At 38.6% G+C, this 15,795-nt stretch overlaps 1 protein-coding gene across 1 annotated transcript in view; it reads right to left on the bottom strand.

Annotated features, from left to right (window-relative positions):
* Positions 1-9,149: 9,149 nt before the first annotated feature.
* LOC134383963 (tRNA-splicing endonuclease subunit Sen15) overlaps positions 9,150-15,795 on the bottom strand; it is a 28,556-nt gene continuing 21,910 nt past the window's right edge. The window contains exons 4-5 of the mRNA XM_063105512.1: positions 11,125-11,266; positions 9,150-10,580 (exon numbers count right to left, since the gene is read on the bottom strand). Coding sequence (XP_062961582.1) covers positions 10,560-10,580; positions 11,125-11,266 — 163 coding nt within the window. The 3' untranslated portion in view covers positions 9,150-10,559. The remainder of the gene's footprint in view (positions 10,581-11,124; positions 11,267-15,795) is intronic.

Raw genomic sequence — 15,795 nt, 5'->3', positions numbered from 1 at the left:
GCAGCAGCAGCAGCAGCAGCAGCAGCAGCAGCAGCAGCAGCAGCAGCAGCAGCAGCAGCAGCAGCAGCAGCAGCAGCAGCAGCAGCAGCGGCAATGCTGGTTCTGAGAAAATTTTCAAGGGGCAAAGTTTGTCTTTGGTGTCTTTCTACCTCCTCTTCCTGCACCGTTGCTATGGCTTAAATGTTTGTCCCCTCCAAGCTCATGTTGAAATTTCATTGCCATTGTAACAGTATTAAGAGGCGATAAGTCAGGCACAGAAAGAGAAATACTGGGTGTTCTCACTTATAAGTGGAAGCTAAGCAAGGAAAGAAGGAATGAACCAACGAAGGGTAAGTTAGATTTTCAGAAGGAGAAGGCAGAAGCGTGGCTACTAGAGGTGGGGGAGGGGGAGGGGGAGGGAGAAGAGTGACTGGTCGGTTAATGGACACATAAGAGCCAGATAAGAAAAATGAGTTCTCTGGGTGTACCGTGGAGCCAGGCATCTATCACAGAACTGAGGCTACCAGAAGTGGGAAAGGGGGACGGGGAGAGGGAGGGGGTAGCAAAAAATTGGCAAAGGGCTGCAGAAAATGATTACAGCGTGTAATGTTGAATATGCTAATGATCCTGATTTGAGCATCACATATTGCATACAGGTATTGATATTCAACTCTGTACCCCAGAGATATGTACAATCAATTACGTTTCAATACAAAAATAAAATTGAAAAAACCCAATAATTTATTGCATGTTATCAAATGGCTAGAATAGAGGAGATTGAATGACCTCATCACAAAGAAATGATAAAGCTTTTAATGATGAATTTGCTAATTACCCTGATTTGATCACTACACAGTGTATACGTGTATTGATATTCAACTCTGTACCCCACAAATATGTATAATCCATACATTTCAATAAAAAAGGAAAAGAGGCAACACCTTTAAGAAGTGGTTAGGCCGTCAGGGCCGCACACTCACCGATGAGACAAACAGGCCAGTGTGGCCCTCGAGTGCTCTCTCTTGCCCCTCCCCCATCTGCCATGGGATGATGGAGAAAGAAGGCCCTCGCCGGACGCTGGCCCCTTGATCTTGAACTCCTAGACTCCAGAACTGTGAGACAGTAGATTTCTCTTCATTATAAGTTACCCAGTCTGTGGTAATCTTTTATAGCAGCATAAAACGGACAAAGGCAACCTTCTCCCACCTTACTACACACGGGATCCCATTCCTTGGAGACCCGACTCTCAGCTAGTTACTTTGTATTCTCCCTAAGGTGGCCACTGGCACATCTAAGGGAAGCGCTTGGAGGCTGCAACAGGAAGGGTGCATGATGGCTTGTTGTGTGCCGAGCTTCATTCATCCTCACATAATCACTTCATTATGTGAGGAAAACACAACCCTGGAAGGACACATTTTATCCTTCCTTTTACAGATGAGAAACTGAGGCTCTGGGACATTACATAATTAAATAATACATAATTAAATAATTAAATATAAACATAATTACCCTGGGTAGTCTGAAGTCAATGGTCTGCCTTCCAAATCTCCTGAGACCCCCAAATTCAAAGGAGCACAATTTTAATGGTGGGTTATCAAAATCTGTGATGGGAAGAACTTCATTTTCTTTTAAACAGGGGTAAAGGTGGGAAGAGGGTGACGAGAGTGATGGTGAGGAGGAAAAATCCATGTCACACTCGCTTTCAATCACAGGCTTACCAACATCATACCTACAAGCTGCACCAGCCCCGTCACTCCACAGAAGTGAAACAGTAAGGCCCAAATTGGATGGATTATATTCACTTATATCTAAAGGTTTAAAAACCTACAATCCAGAAAAAGCACACCTACATGATTATGTTAACAGAAAGGACATTTTCTAATGGCCTTACTTGATATGGGAGAAGACATGACCAATTTTTCACCCAGTTTTCAAAACCAGTGTCCCCATCTCTGGTGGTCAACAGAAGTACAGCTACTATAATTTTATAATTATGTAGAGGGAATTACCATTTCCAAGAGGAATTTCCAAACTTAGCATGTTCACATGTCTTCATTACCCTCCAAAATTGTTAGATAAATAAATGCACAGGTTTAGCATAGGAAAGAATGTGTATTCAAATACTAAGCTTATCAGGCAGATATACTTTGTTTAGAAGTTCCTGTCTTGATTTCTCAAAACAACTAAGGCAAGGACAAAAATATAATGGATCTCATAGTATAAGCATGTTTACAAGAGCATATAGCCTAGGCGATGACCTCTCTCATGGCCCAAGGAATATGGGGCTCTGCTTTACATACAAGGTAGACAGGGCAGGACGGCAGCTGGTCTTTGCCGTCTTTGGAATGGCAGGGATAAAACTGTATGAGAAGTAGTCCACTTATAAACATTTGAATGCAATCAAATAAAACAGTTATTAAGCTTCTTCTCTGTGTCAAGCACTATATTACCGTTATGTAGGATGCACTCTGATAGATAAGATAAAATGTACACTCAGAAAGTTAAATAGTTCTCGTGAGTATAAATATGCATGTTAATGATAATTAACACCTTCTGTTTGCAAATGTAGCAGGATAATATTTTGATATGTCAACTGATATGTTTTCCCTTCTCAGGAACTCTTGTTACCTGTGAGCTTTTTCCCATACGGTCATTCTTGGCGTACTGCCTCACGGATGGGTTTATACTACAGAACAAAAGAAGCAAAGTCTTGGCTTTTGAATTTTAAACCTGAAATCTTGGAAAAAACAGTATATTTGGAAGGAAAATAGATCTGGAAATAGTCAGACTCAGTTTTTTCTACCCCTGTGACAAGATAAAACTAGGAAAAAAATGGGAGGAGAGGAGGTAGCAAAAGCAGTGGTAGTCACACCCTTGAATGGGTCATGGGGCAGACACCCATGTTCTGTCCCCTCCACCCCGACCCCATGTGACTGCATTCCCGGTGCACAGGAGGCGTGATAGAAGCTCCAGGGGAAATAGAAGGCATATGAAGGGGATCTGTAGCCAGCATCCACCCCCACCCCACACACCTCCCACTGCTGCCTCCAGCTCAGGTAAAGTCTTCAAAGATCCTCAGCTTTTAGGGTCTTTTACCCCGTGTGCTGTGGAGCAGCAGAACATCTGCCTGGGAAAGCATATCTGGATGGAGGGCGCCCCAAACAGCCTTGAAGTTCCCCACACGCCCATGGAGATCAGGCACAGTCAAAATATTTTACAAGTGCCCAAGAGAAATAGCTGAGAGAGACCCAGATCTGAAGTATCTTGCAGGCAGGGATTAGGAAGACACGGAGTGACTTATGTGGCTAGGGCAAAGCAGGATGATACTCAAGTCAGTTGATGCCAGCGTGACTGATAAGAAACCCTAAGGATTGATCTCTACCCCCAACTCTCTCTCTCCACCCTATGCTAACGCACCCTGCAAACCCCTTAGATGTATACAGATACTCCAGGTTCATGATCCCACAGGTAATTATCCATGCCAGAAGACAAGCTACCAGGCTCCTCATAAAACCAGTCCCATCCATACATCCGTGTTTAACCAGCCTCCTTCAGAAATATTCTCTCAGAGCTCAACTAAACTCCCTGTGCTGTAGACACAAGTCCTTTCTTTTTCCACTCTTAGGAAGTAAAGAGCAGGACAACACAGTCTGTGTACATGATGCTTCAGAAGAAGAGAGAGAAAAAGTCTCCAGTGACTCTAGGTTCCTGATACATAAAAGATTACCCTTCTGAGATCTGATACTAAATCCAGAACCTGAGCAGGAAAGTGGGAAAAAATTTGTCATCCAAACTCTCCTGTCCTCCCCAGCCCCATCAGTCGGCCCTTTTTCCACCTTGGTGGTGCTGAATATCCTTTCCTTCCTGCAGTGTCCTCTCGCTACTTTCCCATTGCAACCTGAAACTCACATGAAAGTAACTCAGACTAGTTTGACCTTTAACTCCAACTCCTCTGTTCTCACAGCTAATCAGCTGTGAAATCTAAGTCTCTGCTACCTCTCCTCTCCTTTCCTTTACCCAGAAGTGCTGTTCTCTGAATGCTCCTCTGGTCTGACCAGGAACATGGCAGAATTGTACTTCCCTCCTTCTTGAAGTTCATCTTGGCCAGCCATGTGACTTGCTTCAGCCAGTGAAATGTGGATGGGAGTGACAGTATGTTGCTTCTGGGTGAAGAATTTAATTGCAGTAGGCAACACTGAGGCGCTCTCTTCTTCCTGCCATGGCACCAACAACATTCCAGATGGTGGAGGCTCTGTAAGCCTGACTTCCAGAATACAGAGCTCCAGTCGATATGCAGTGGACATGTAATGTGAGCAAGAAATAAACATTCATTAAACTAATTTGCTAGTCATTACTGCATCATAATCGAACCCATCCTGACTAATATACCTGGGCAACTATTGGAGTTCATTACTTCTCATCTGAGCTCATAACACATGCTACTCCAAAAGTGGTCTGCACACAGGTTATCAACCCACGAACTCGCTGGTCTGCAATGAGGTAAGTACGGAAATTGAGAATAAACATTTAAAATTCTTATAACTGATACACTGATTAATTTCATGTGTTGAGTCTAGTAGTAAAATATTGGGACATGTATTCCCCAAAATCTTAGCTTTGTGCCTTCCCTTGGGGGTGCTACAAAAATGTTTGTCAAATTGAGTTGAATCATAGCTTCACGATTAAGAAGTTGAATATGGTAGGATTTCAAGCAATAGGAAGCAAATCTGGGTGATACTGGGGGGTAAGACCCATCGAAGTGAAATCATTATTTATGTTTCCAGAGACTACTCTTTGCACCAGCACAAAATTTAGCTCCAACGAGCAGGGAAATTTTCTGAGCTCTTCCTCATTTACTATTAAATATTGCTTTACGTTTGCCTACATAAGAGCATGGACATGAATGTACTTGTCCTCTGGGGTAAAACTCTGTAAATATATTGCCTGTGAATATGGTTTTCAGAATGATGCACAAATAGCCTGACATTTTGATACATTTTTTTAAATATAAGAGGGTAACATAACTGATCTCTAAATCACTTCCTAACTCCCTCCAGGACTAAACAATTTTATTTTCCTCCCAAAGGAAAAAAATCGACACATAGTATATTTCTCTGCACCATACAAGAGAGAGGCAGCATGGTAATCTGAAAAGAACAGTGGACTAGGTGCCAGGAGACCTGGCTCTAATCCTTATTACCCCCTCCACTCACTTGCGGCTACACAAAGCCATTACTCAGCCACTTGGTGCCCTGATTTCTCTATTAAATAAGTTTATAATAACAAGCAAATAACATCAGCTCTGTTGTGAGAATCAAGATAAAGGGTATTAAAGCACTAGTTATGAATAAAGTGCAACACAATTATAATTTAGCATTTGTATGTAATACTGCCTTATGCTCTCAAATTATTTTGCACATAGATTATCTCCTCTCTAGCCAGACAATAAGAGCCTTGAAATGTGCATTGTACAATTTTTCTTTGTATTGAATCAACTGTTAAGTCCTTTGGGACAAATCATACACATATGATTGTTTAAAAACTGTTTCTCAAATGTTGTTGAACCCCTTCACCCTTAAGTAAACTGCATAAACTACGTGAACTCCATACAACACATGACAAGTATTCCTCAGCTCACACTGATAACACGCTTTTAGAGTTATGGCCAAGGAGAGTGGTAATTGGCAGAGTTCCTTGAGGACAGAGATCATGTTTCATTAATCTTTGCATCCCCAGCACTTACCACAATGTCTAAGCAAAGAAGGAGCCCAGTTGCTATGGATTGCATTATGTGCCCCCCAAATTTATGTTGAAGCTCTAACACCCAATGTGACTGGATTTGGAGATAGGGCCTTTAGGGAGGCAATTAAGGTTAAATGAGGCCATAGGGTTGGGCTATAATCTCATTGGGCTGGTGTCCTTATAAGAAGTGAGGCTCCAGAGGTCTCTCTCTCCCTCTCCCCTCTCCCTTTCTCTCCTTTCTCTCTTATCTCTCCATGCACCACAGGAAAGGCTATGTGAAGACACAGCCAGAAGGCAGCCATCTGCAAGCCAGGAAAAGAGCCCTTGAACGGAATCAGTCAACACCTTGATCTGGGACTTCCAGCCTCCAGAACAATGAGAAAATAAGTTTTTGTTCTTTGAGACACCCAGTCTGTTGTATTTTGTTACGGCAGCCTGAGCTAAGATACCAGTTGATGTCTAAAGAGAAATTAATAAACAAATAAAGTGAATTTTAATAAAGTACTTCTTAGTATTACCTCTACTCAGTACTCTGAAGCCTAAAAAAAATTTGAATTTGCTACAATTGGTTTTGGGGAAATTTTCCAGAATCTTCTAAACATCATAATAGCACACCCACCCAATAGACATGTGATTCTTCCATCCTCTTTCCTTAGTGAGCACAAGCAGTTCTTAAAGATCATTAAGAGGATTAGGCTGCAGGAATGGGGCCGTAAGGAACAGAACAGTTATTGCTAGAATGAAGGGAAAACTGAGCTATTAATTGTTTACAGGATAGCACATTATTCTGCACATGTAAACAGTCAAGGTAAAATACTGCAGATGAATAAAGAGCTTCTGTATAGAACTATAAATTTTGGCAGAAACCACTGTGCTGCAGTTGAGAAGAAGCCTCCTGCTGGGGGCTGCAATGGAAAAAGTGACCTCAGAGAGGAATTCAGAACAGAAATGCTCAGAAAGAGATGAAACACCATGAAGTTTTGGTTATTTGGTTCCAGGCTTATAAAAGCATAAAGCTGTTCCAGCCAAGAAAATACAAATTACATGAACTTTGTAGGAATTACTCTTCTATTCTAATTGTAACTTAGAATTTATAAAGTTCCTCTGCCCTCACGTTCTTTACAAGAGACCTATGGCATTTAGAAATGCATTCTTCTAAAGAGGCCCAGGCAGGAGAAGCAAAATAAGTTAGTCTGGAGCCACTGAGCCATGCCAGCACAGAGGGCACTCTGATCGGGGACTGCGGGAGAGAAAGGCAAAGACACCACCAGAGACAAATCTTCGCATGTCCTTTCCCTCTTTCCTGCCCCCAGCCAGCGAGGGCGCCCCTTTCACAGAAAAGTTTATATGTATTATAGCAGCAATTTATGTATTTCACCACCAGTATTTAGCTAGTACGGTGAGTTTCAGAGCTGGGGTTTCCTGCTGTGTGATCTGATCCTGAAATTCATAATGAATTAGGCTTTTACAAGGAAAAAATAAAAAAATAAAATAAATAAAATTTTATTTATATTTTTATTTATGCTATTTCCCATAGATTGAAAATAAATTTTCAGGAGCACCACTTTTCAAGCTAATCTGCTCCTGGAGTCCAAAATATGCTTATCTAGCAGTGCCCTCTGGTGTCCAAATGAATCATTTTCGTTTGCCTTGAGGGACAAAGCCACTGTATAATCAGACAAGTGAATAATCAGCATTCATTCATTCATTAAATATTTACTGAGAGTCTGCTATATGCCAGTTATTGTGGAAAGCAGCAAGATACAGAGATGTATTTTTAAAAAGACATGGTTTCTTTTTCTGTTCTTAAGGAGCCCATAATCTAACAAGAAAGTCAAAAGTAAACTCAAATTACAACATTACCTAAATCACTGTACCTAGTTTTTCACTAAAATGAGAGTCACAGCTGGATTGCTGCTCTTTCCAATCTGTTCTGGGTCATTATTCACATTAGTAGGTATCTGGCTGGCTTTGGACAGAACATTTTTGGTCAAGTACACAAGGAACATTCTGAGATAGAATAAACATCCCAGGACATGGTGGGATTGAGTTCTAGTTTTAAAGATTTGAGAAAGCGCCTTTCACAGTCAACCCCAAAAGACACTTCTGGTCTTGTAGTTAACAAGGGGCCCTCTGGTCACCAAGTCTGACACACAAATCTGACATTCATTAAGGCTTATACTTCTTTCTGAAATTGAAGGCTTTTTCTAACACTGTGCTGAAAGGTCTCAAAATGAATCAAATGAGATCCTAAGAAATCAAGAGACCTTAAGAATTTATCATAAACTGTTTTAGGATTCTTATATCTGCAAATTGCCCACTAGAGTCACAGAAACATGTATTATTCTGGACAGGTGAACCTTCAGGCCTTCTGGGGAAGCAGAGGGAGCCTGAAGGATTGTTGAGACCTTCCATCAAGAATAAAAGTGAAATTCAAATACTATCACAGGAGAGGAGTCAGGAATGACCACAGACCGGGAGTGATGCTTTACGTCATTTTGTAATGTTCCTACTTTTTGTCATTTTTCCATTCTTGTTATTCTCATTTCCTAGATCATCCATGAAACGCTGCTGTGAAGGAGGGACCTCTGACTTGCTTCTAACCCACAGAATATGGCGCAGGATGCACATGATTACATTACATACAATTTTAAGGTTCATCTTGCTGAGACTTCCTCCTTTGATGGCTTTGAGAAAGCAACCAGTTGTGTTGGGAAGGCCTATGTGAAAAAGAGCTAAGGGTGGTGTATTAGTCCATTTCTTTTGCTTATAACAAAATACCTGGAACTGGGTAATTTAGAAAGAAAACAAAATTTATCGCTTATAGTTTCAAAGGCTAGGAAGTCCAAAGTCTAAGGAACACATCGGGTGAAGACTTTTCTTTGGTGGTGACCAGTGATGGCAGGGTATCACATTGCGAAATGGTGGAGCAGAGAGAGAGTGAGAGAATAACCTCATTCATTCTTTTTAAAGCCCACCAAACCACACCCATGGCCACCATTTTTAAGCCATTCACTATGGCACAGTCCTACAATCTAATCACCTCTTCAAGACCCCACCTTTCAATTATCATAATGGAATTTCCCACCCTCAACAGTTACAGTGAGAATTAAGCTTCTGATATATGGACTTTGGGAGACAATTCAATCAGTCCACAGCAGGTGGCCTCCTGCCAACAGCCCAATAGGAATGGAGGTCCCCACAAGGAACTGGAGGCTGCCAACAACCACACAAGTGAAACAGCAGATCCTTCCCCAGTCAAGCCTCAGAGGAGGTGCCCCGACTGCAGCCTTACAGAGACCCGAACTAACCTGTGCCCAGACTCCTTACTCACAAAAATTACGAGATAATAAATGTAACCTATTTTAAGTCATTAAGCTTGTGATATTATTATGCAACGATAGGTAACTAATACAGACTTCAAAACATTTTTTTATTTTAAAATGTTTTTATTATAAAAGTAATACAAATAAAGAAAAACTGAAATACTGAGGAGAGGACATGTCATCCATTTACTGCCCTGCCATCCCACTATAACCACAGTTAGTGATTTGATCTACTTTGCCATCTTATTATACTTGGGGTGTTATGATCACACCCACTCATATACTTTGGTATCTTGCATTTTTTTACTTACTATCACATTTTCTCATGTTTTTCATAATATTCATTACTAATTTTTAATGAGTACAAAATGTACTATTCATATATATCTATTTATTGACTATTCCCCATACCAGGGGATGGCAAACTATGGCCCTGCATTTGTAAAGTCTTATTAAAACGCAGCTATGAGCACTTGTTTCCATATTGTCTATGGCTGCTTTTGTGCTACCAATAGCAGTGCTGAGAAGTTGTTACAGAGACAGTATGGTCTGCAAAGGCTAAAATATTTACTTTCTGACCCTTTACAGAAAAAGTTTGCTGACCCCTCTCTTGAACTTTTAAGTAATTTATAATTTAGGCTATTATAAAGTAATACCAGCTGGAACATCTTTGTGTGTATAATTTTTCACTTTGGACAATTGGTAGATATTAATATAAATGGAATAACTGGGTTTAATTAATAAAAAATGTTATTAAGGTTGATACTGTCCCATACTGTACCTCTCTTGCAATATTTCGACATATCCTAAGACATAATAAGAAGAGTGGTGACAAGAGTGGAAAGGAAGCCCCAGTACTTTCGTAGGTAGCACTGGCCTGGTCCCTACTAATCTAGACATGAATGTTTATACACCAGATAAGCATATTTTTAGTTTTGATTTAAAGTCAACCAAAGAGGGAAGTAACAGTAACCGCAATAGGAAAACCAACTGAAAGAAATCTTTTACTTCCTACTAGGGATAAAAAGGCAAATAGAAGTAATCTCTCAGGTGTCAAGGCATATATGAAACGCCATTCCAAGCTATCTGTAATGGCCAAAAAGCACTGGGAGAGTTGAGTAAATGAAAGAGGTGGCAGTCACAACATGGAGCTAGCAATGAACAAAAGTGCAGCTATGAGTGTGGGATGACAGAAGCAGCACATGGGTTCCACCTCTCTGAGTACATCCTAGGCATAAAACTGTACACAACTGTAATTAAACTGTCTCCAGATAAGAGAGTTCTAGACTGACTATATTCTTGAACAGCAACAAAAAAATCTTCTATCTGGGGAAGTTTTATTCTTTCTGAAGAAAATTTATGGGATGGGAAAGTCAATCCTGACTACCTAAGTCAACCCTGACTAGTCAACCTAAGTCAACCCTGACTACCTCTGAGATAAAAGATGAAGCAGGCTGACAGGTCTCAAATTCAATCTTGAACGAATAAAATAAGCATCAGGAAGCACAGATGTCATCTTCTAAGGGAAATATTCTGAAACATACATAAAAAAAAATGATCAGGATGGACCATTTCCCCAATAAATAATATAACTTAAAAGTAACATTAAAAAAGATATTTAATGTGATTATCCCAATTATGCCAATGAAGTATGTAAAGAAATCATATATAGCACATTTATTTTTTTAAAATGTTCCTGTCAGAATGTCAACCAATTTGACATTTCCTAAATAAATGTTCTTTTGGTTAAAACTATTATTAGCCTTTCCCTTCCACCTCACCTCAGTTATTTACTAAATAAATGCATGATGACCTCATGAAATACTCTGGGAAGCTATGAAATTTTCCATAGAGTAAGGGAATCAAATTATTCCTGCAAAAAATAGCTAGGAACATGTTATTTGAACAAAATATAGCCAGCCAGTTTTCTGAGATACGAAAATCAAGTCATTTTTTTCTTAAATTTTTCATATGGCAAAGGAAGCAGTAGTTCTATGAATAACTTGATTCACACTTAAAATCACGTCATAATTTTTCTCTTTTTTCACTGTTTACTATCAGTTACCTCAAAACTGACCTGAGGGTCTGGCAGCATAAATCCATCCGTAAGTTTATAATAGACTATTGTAGAATCAGATTCCACGATGGCCAAAGTAAAAGACATTGGCAAATCTGGATCACCTTGCAATTTTCGAGATGCCTTCAAGATCTCCCTTATCCTAAAAATAAAGTCACAATATATTTAGGAGTCATAGTCACTCAATAGTGATAAGATCAAATACTATAAAATCTTGGGGAAAAGGTAGGCAATTACATTATATCCATAATGCTTATAAGGGAAATGTCTGAAAGCTCAAATATAAAAAAACATTTAAAGCTGTCTTTTCATGTAGAAAATCCTGCAAATAAGGGCTATCCATTGATGTTCAGTCCTTCTCAAAACCATTCACCCATTCACCCATCTCTCCTCATCATCTTACCTGAGAGAATCAAACTGCATTCAGGAACCTACGAAATGGGACACTAACAATGTTTAGTGCCATCTAAATTGGCTACAGACCCTGGGTGTTAATTTTCCAATTTTCCAACTTGGTATCTTATAGTGAAACTCTTTGGTATTTCAGTTTGGTATTCCAGTTTGTTATTTTAAAAATAGACTATAATAAACATTTTCCCCAGGATTTTACTTGGGGTTAATAATTGCTACCTTTAAATGGCTACGTAATATTGCATTAACCCAGAATTTACCCAATTGTTCCCCTATCGTTGTAAAGTTCTTTCAGGTTTTGGGGGGAGGAGGGGACAGAGAAGTGTGATGCTAATAAAGATGAGCTGTGATTGTCATCCTTCTGCATGCAGTTGTTTCTTTTGGAATATTTTTGTGAGGTCTTTCCATGTATCGGAACTATTAGAACTAAGCAGAAATACTTTTATGATTCTCAATACGTATTCTGACACTTAATAAAAGGTAGAAGAAAAATATAGAGAGAAATAAAACTTTTCTTTCTTTTTTTTTTTTTTCCTTAATTTTGGTAATGTTAGGATTTCAGTTGGCTTGCTGTGGAAAATAATCTACTAAATCCAGTATCCAGGTCTTCAAACCACTATTAGCACTTCTTTACCACAAACTAATAATCCTTATTACCTACTCGATAAAGTCTGTGTTCAATAATTCAGTTAAATGTAACCTCCCCAGGAGCTTTCTTAAAAAGGTAAATTAAAAACGATTAGGTTTTTTTTTTTCATTAAGCCAATCAATTCTCCAGAAATTGGAAAAATGATTTACTTACATATGAACATTCTATATTACTGAATACATAAATAATTCACCACTACATTCTTTTAGCAAAAGTTTAATTTGTGCCATTAAGTTCTACTTCCCAACCCTAGGTAAAAACTATTATGGCCACACTTTACCTATCCTATTAGCTATTAAATCTATAAAGAATCTTGAAAAAAAAAACTCTGCATTGAAATATTCTTACTACAATAACTATAATGCTTTTTTATCTGTAGTACAGACTAGAGATTTTAAGAGTAATTTAAAACAGCAATAAACTTCTGGAAAAGCTGAAGCAAATTGTTCTTGTTAAAATACCATTGATGACTACACAGTGTATTCTAGAATGACAATTGGTTTGCTTAAACATCAGTCACAAAGACTGCTTACCTACCACCTATCATTTAAGGTTACACAGGAATGTAATGATTTGAGAAGAGAATGAGTTTCTGTTTCTTCACATTCAAACCAATTCTAAAATGACTTCCAAAGAGTTAAGTCAACAATATGGTGATACTCTATTTTCAGGCATAACTGTCAAGCAACAGTTACTAAACAAATAAAATCTGTCTATCTGGCAATTCTTAATTCTTTTTCAAGAGTCAGCAAAGCATCATCTTCTCTCTTAAGTCTTCTTGATCGATCACCTTTCCCCAACCTCTAGGCAAAGTTATATATCTTACCCTATAGCAGCACCTTGTGCAAAGCTACATTACTGTAATCACTGTGTTGTATTTATATCTGTCTATTTTCCACTGGATTATAAGCATTTTGAGAGTAAAAACTTTTTTTTCTTTTTTATAAACAATGGAAATTTATTTCTCACAATTCTGGAGGCTGGGAAGTCCAGGATTAAGGTGTCATCAGATCTGGTGTCTGGTGAGGGCCTGTTTCCTCCTTCATAGATGGTGTCTTTATGTTGTGTTTTCACAAGGTGGAAGGGGCAAGGGCTTCCTCTTGGGCTTCTTTTATTTTATTTCATTTTTAAAAAATGTTTGGCCATAAAACAAGTCAATACATTTAAAAAGACTAAGATCATAGAAAATATGTTCTCTTACGACAATAACAGAAGGTAATTTAGAAAATTCACAAATGTGCGGAAATTAAACAACACTCTACTAAATAAACAATGGGTAAAAAGAAAAATCACAGGGAAATTAGAAAGTACTCTGAAATAAAATTCAAAGCGCAACTATCAAAATTTATAGGATGCAGGTCTCATGCAGTGCTTAGAGGAAAATTTATACTTGTAAACACCTATATTAAAAGCAAGAAAAATCTGAAATCAGTAATGTAAACTTCTACCTTAAGAAAATAGAATAAAAAGAGCAAACTAAACCAAAAGCAAATATAAGTAGGAAATAACAAAGATCACAACAGAAATATATGAAATAGGGAATTAAAAAACAATAGAGAAAATCAACAAAACCAAAAGCTGATTCTTTAAAAAGATCAACGAAATTTGCAAGCCTTTATCTAGATTGATGAAAAAAAGAAGAGAGAAGACTGAAATTACTAAAAGCAGAAATAGAGCAAGGGCATTATTACACTGTCATTATGGTTTTTTTGTGGTAGTAAGATTTAGTTTCTTTCTCTTCTCATTTACACTTTTGTTCTACCAGTGGGTTTTGTTCTTTCTTGTGTATTCGTACTAGACGTCATTGTGTTTCAGATTCCAGATGCAGGACTTCCTTGAGGATTTCTTGTAGGGCTGGTCACGTGGTGGTGAACTCTTTTTGTTTGTCTGGAAAATACACTATTTTTCCCTCATTTCTGAAGATAGTTTTGCTGGGTATAGTATTCATGGCTGGCAGTTTTTTTCTTTTGGTATTTTGAATATATCATCCCATTTTCTTCTGGCCTGTAGAGTTTCTGTTCAGAAGTCTGCTGTTAGTCTGATAAGGGCTCCCTTACAGGTGACTTGACACTTTTCTCTTGCTTCTTTCAAGATTTTCTTTTTGACTTTGAGCTTTACCAGTTTTAATATAATGAGACTTGGAGAGGATCTTTTTGGGTTGAATCTGTTTGGGTATCTTTGAGCCTCCTGGATCTGAAGGTCCATGTCTCACCCTATACCTGGGAAATTTTCCACTATTATTTCACTGAATAGGTTTTCCATGCCTTTTCCTTTCTCTTCCCTTTCTGGAACACCCATGATTTGAATGTTTGTGTGCTTAACGTTGTCTGCTAGCTCTCTTAGACTTTCTTCATTTTTTAAAATTCTTTTTTTCCATGAAAACTTAAAAAAATTCATTGATGTCCAACATGTAGTAGATGACCTGGGCAGAATGAATGAGGCTCTCTTAATAAAGGTGTCCATATGGCTATACTAATTTTTTTACGTATGTAAACTTTAGAATATGTTTCTGACAATATTTTTCTAAAACTTATTACACAATTCTATGATACTAAACAAAAGTTCAACTGTCTTGACAGCTGAGGACCATCATTTTTGGTACTTATTATTGTAGAAACAGTGGTAGACGGTGTGGCACTTGGGCCCAAAGTAGATCCAAGAACTTAATTTCTTAAAAGTATCTAATATTTGTTTGCTTTTTATTCAATTGTTTTATCAACTCTCTCTATACCAAGACTTGGTAAACTATGGTTGCCTGGTTTTTTATGGTCCATGAGTCAAGAATGGTCTTTAGATCTTCAAATATACATTTTTAATGGTTATATAAGTACCTACATAATAGCCCCGATTTTTCCACTCAGTCCACAAAGCCTAAAATATTTACTATCTGGTTTGATGACTCCTACTCCATACCATGAAAAAGGTTAAGAATAAGAATTATAAGGTATGAACCCAGGGCAATGTACGTTTTTAAAAACATATCGATTCAAAAGTCAAAGGAGGAGGAGGTTCCACTTCTAATTAGGATGTAGAAGATCTCCAAAGACCACCACTCCTACCATGACAGACAGCAAACACCTGGCTTACTTAAGGATATCACATTTTTCTTTAAAGCCATAAAGGAAATGTGAACACGAAGAACTTTAAGGAAACTAAATTCCAATGAGAGACCAACAGACAGCCACTTCCATCCCTGAGAGTAATTGCTAAGTCTGGGCACAGGCAGCTGGAAGAGTGAGGTGTAAGAGGCAAGCAACTTCACTGGGACAAAGAGAAACCAGTGACACAAGGAGAAACAGCTGTGTATGGACTGGCATGGTGAACTGGAATCCAGGAGGACACCAATCCATCCAGGACACCAATCTTCCCCCATGGGACTTCTGCTGCATTTAAGCAACAGCAAGAAAAGCTGGGGAAGGGGTTAGAAAATGGCAAGCAAGCTCTAATCACAAAGCCCTGAGAAGGAGAGGGGGCCTTATTTCATTCTCAAGTCATCTGAAACCAGGAGGAAACTTAGATAACTAAAGTTGCAACTCATTCCTAACTCCCCTTGACTTCTTATTAGATTTACTAAATCAGGTCCTTCCCCTACTTGCTAGATAAAAGAACGA

The sequence above is a fragment of the Cynocephalus volans genome, chromosome 8 (assembly GCF_027409185.1).
Source record: "Cynocephalus volans isolate mCynVol1 chromosome 8, mCynVol1.pri, whole genome shotgun sequence".
NCBI classification, from domain to species: domain Eukaryota; kingdom Metazoa; phylum Chordata; class Mammalia; order Dermoptera; family Cynocephalidae; genus Cynocephalus; species Cynocephalus volans.
The sequence above is the reverse complement of the archived record's forward strand: the minus strand, read 5'-3'. Positions and strand labels throughout refer to the sequence as shown.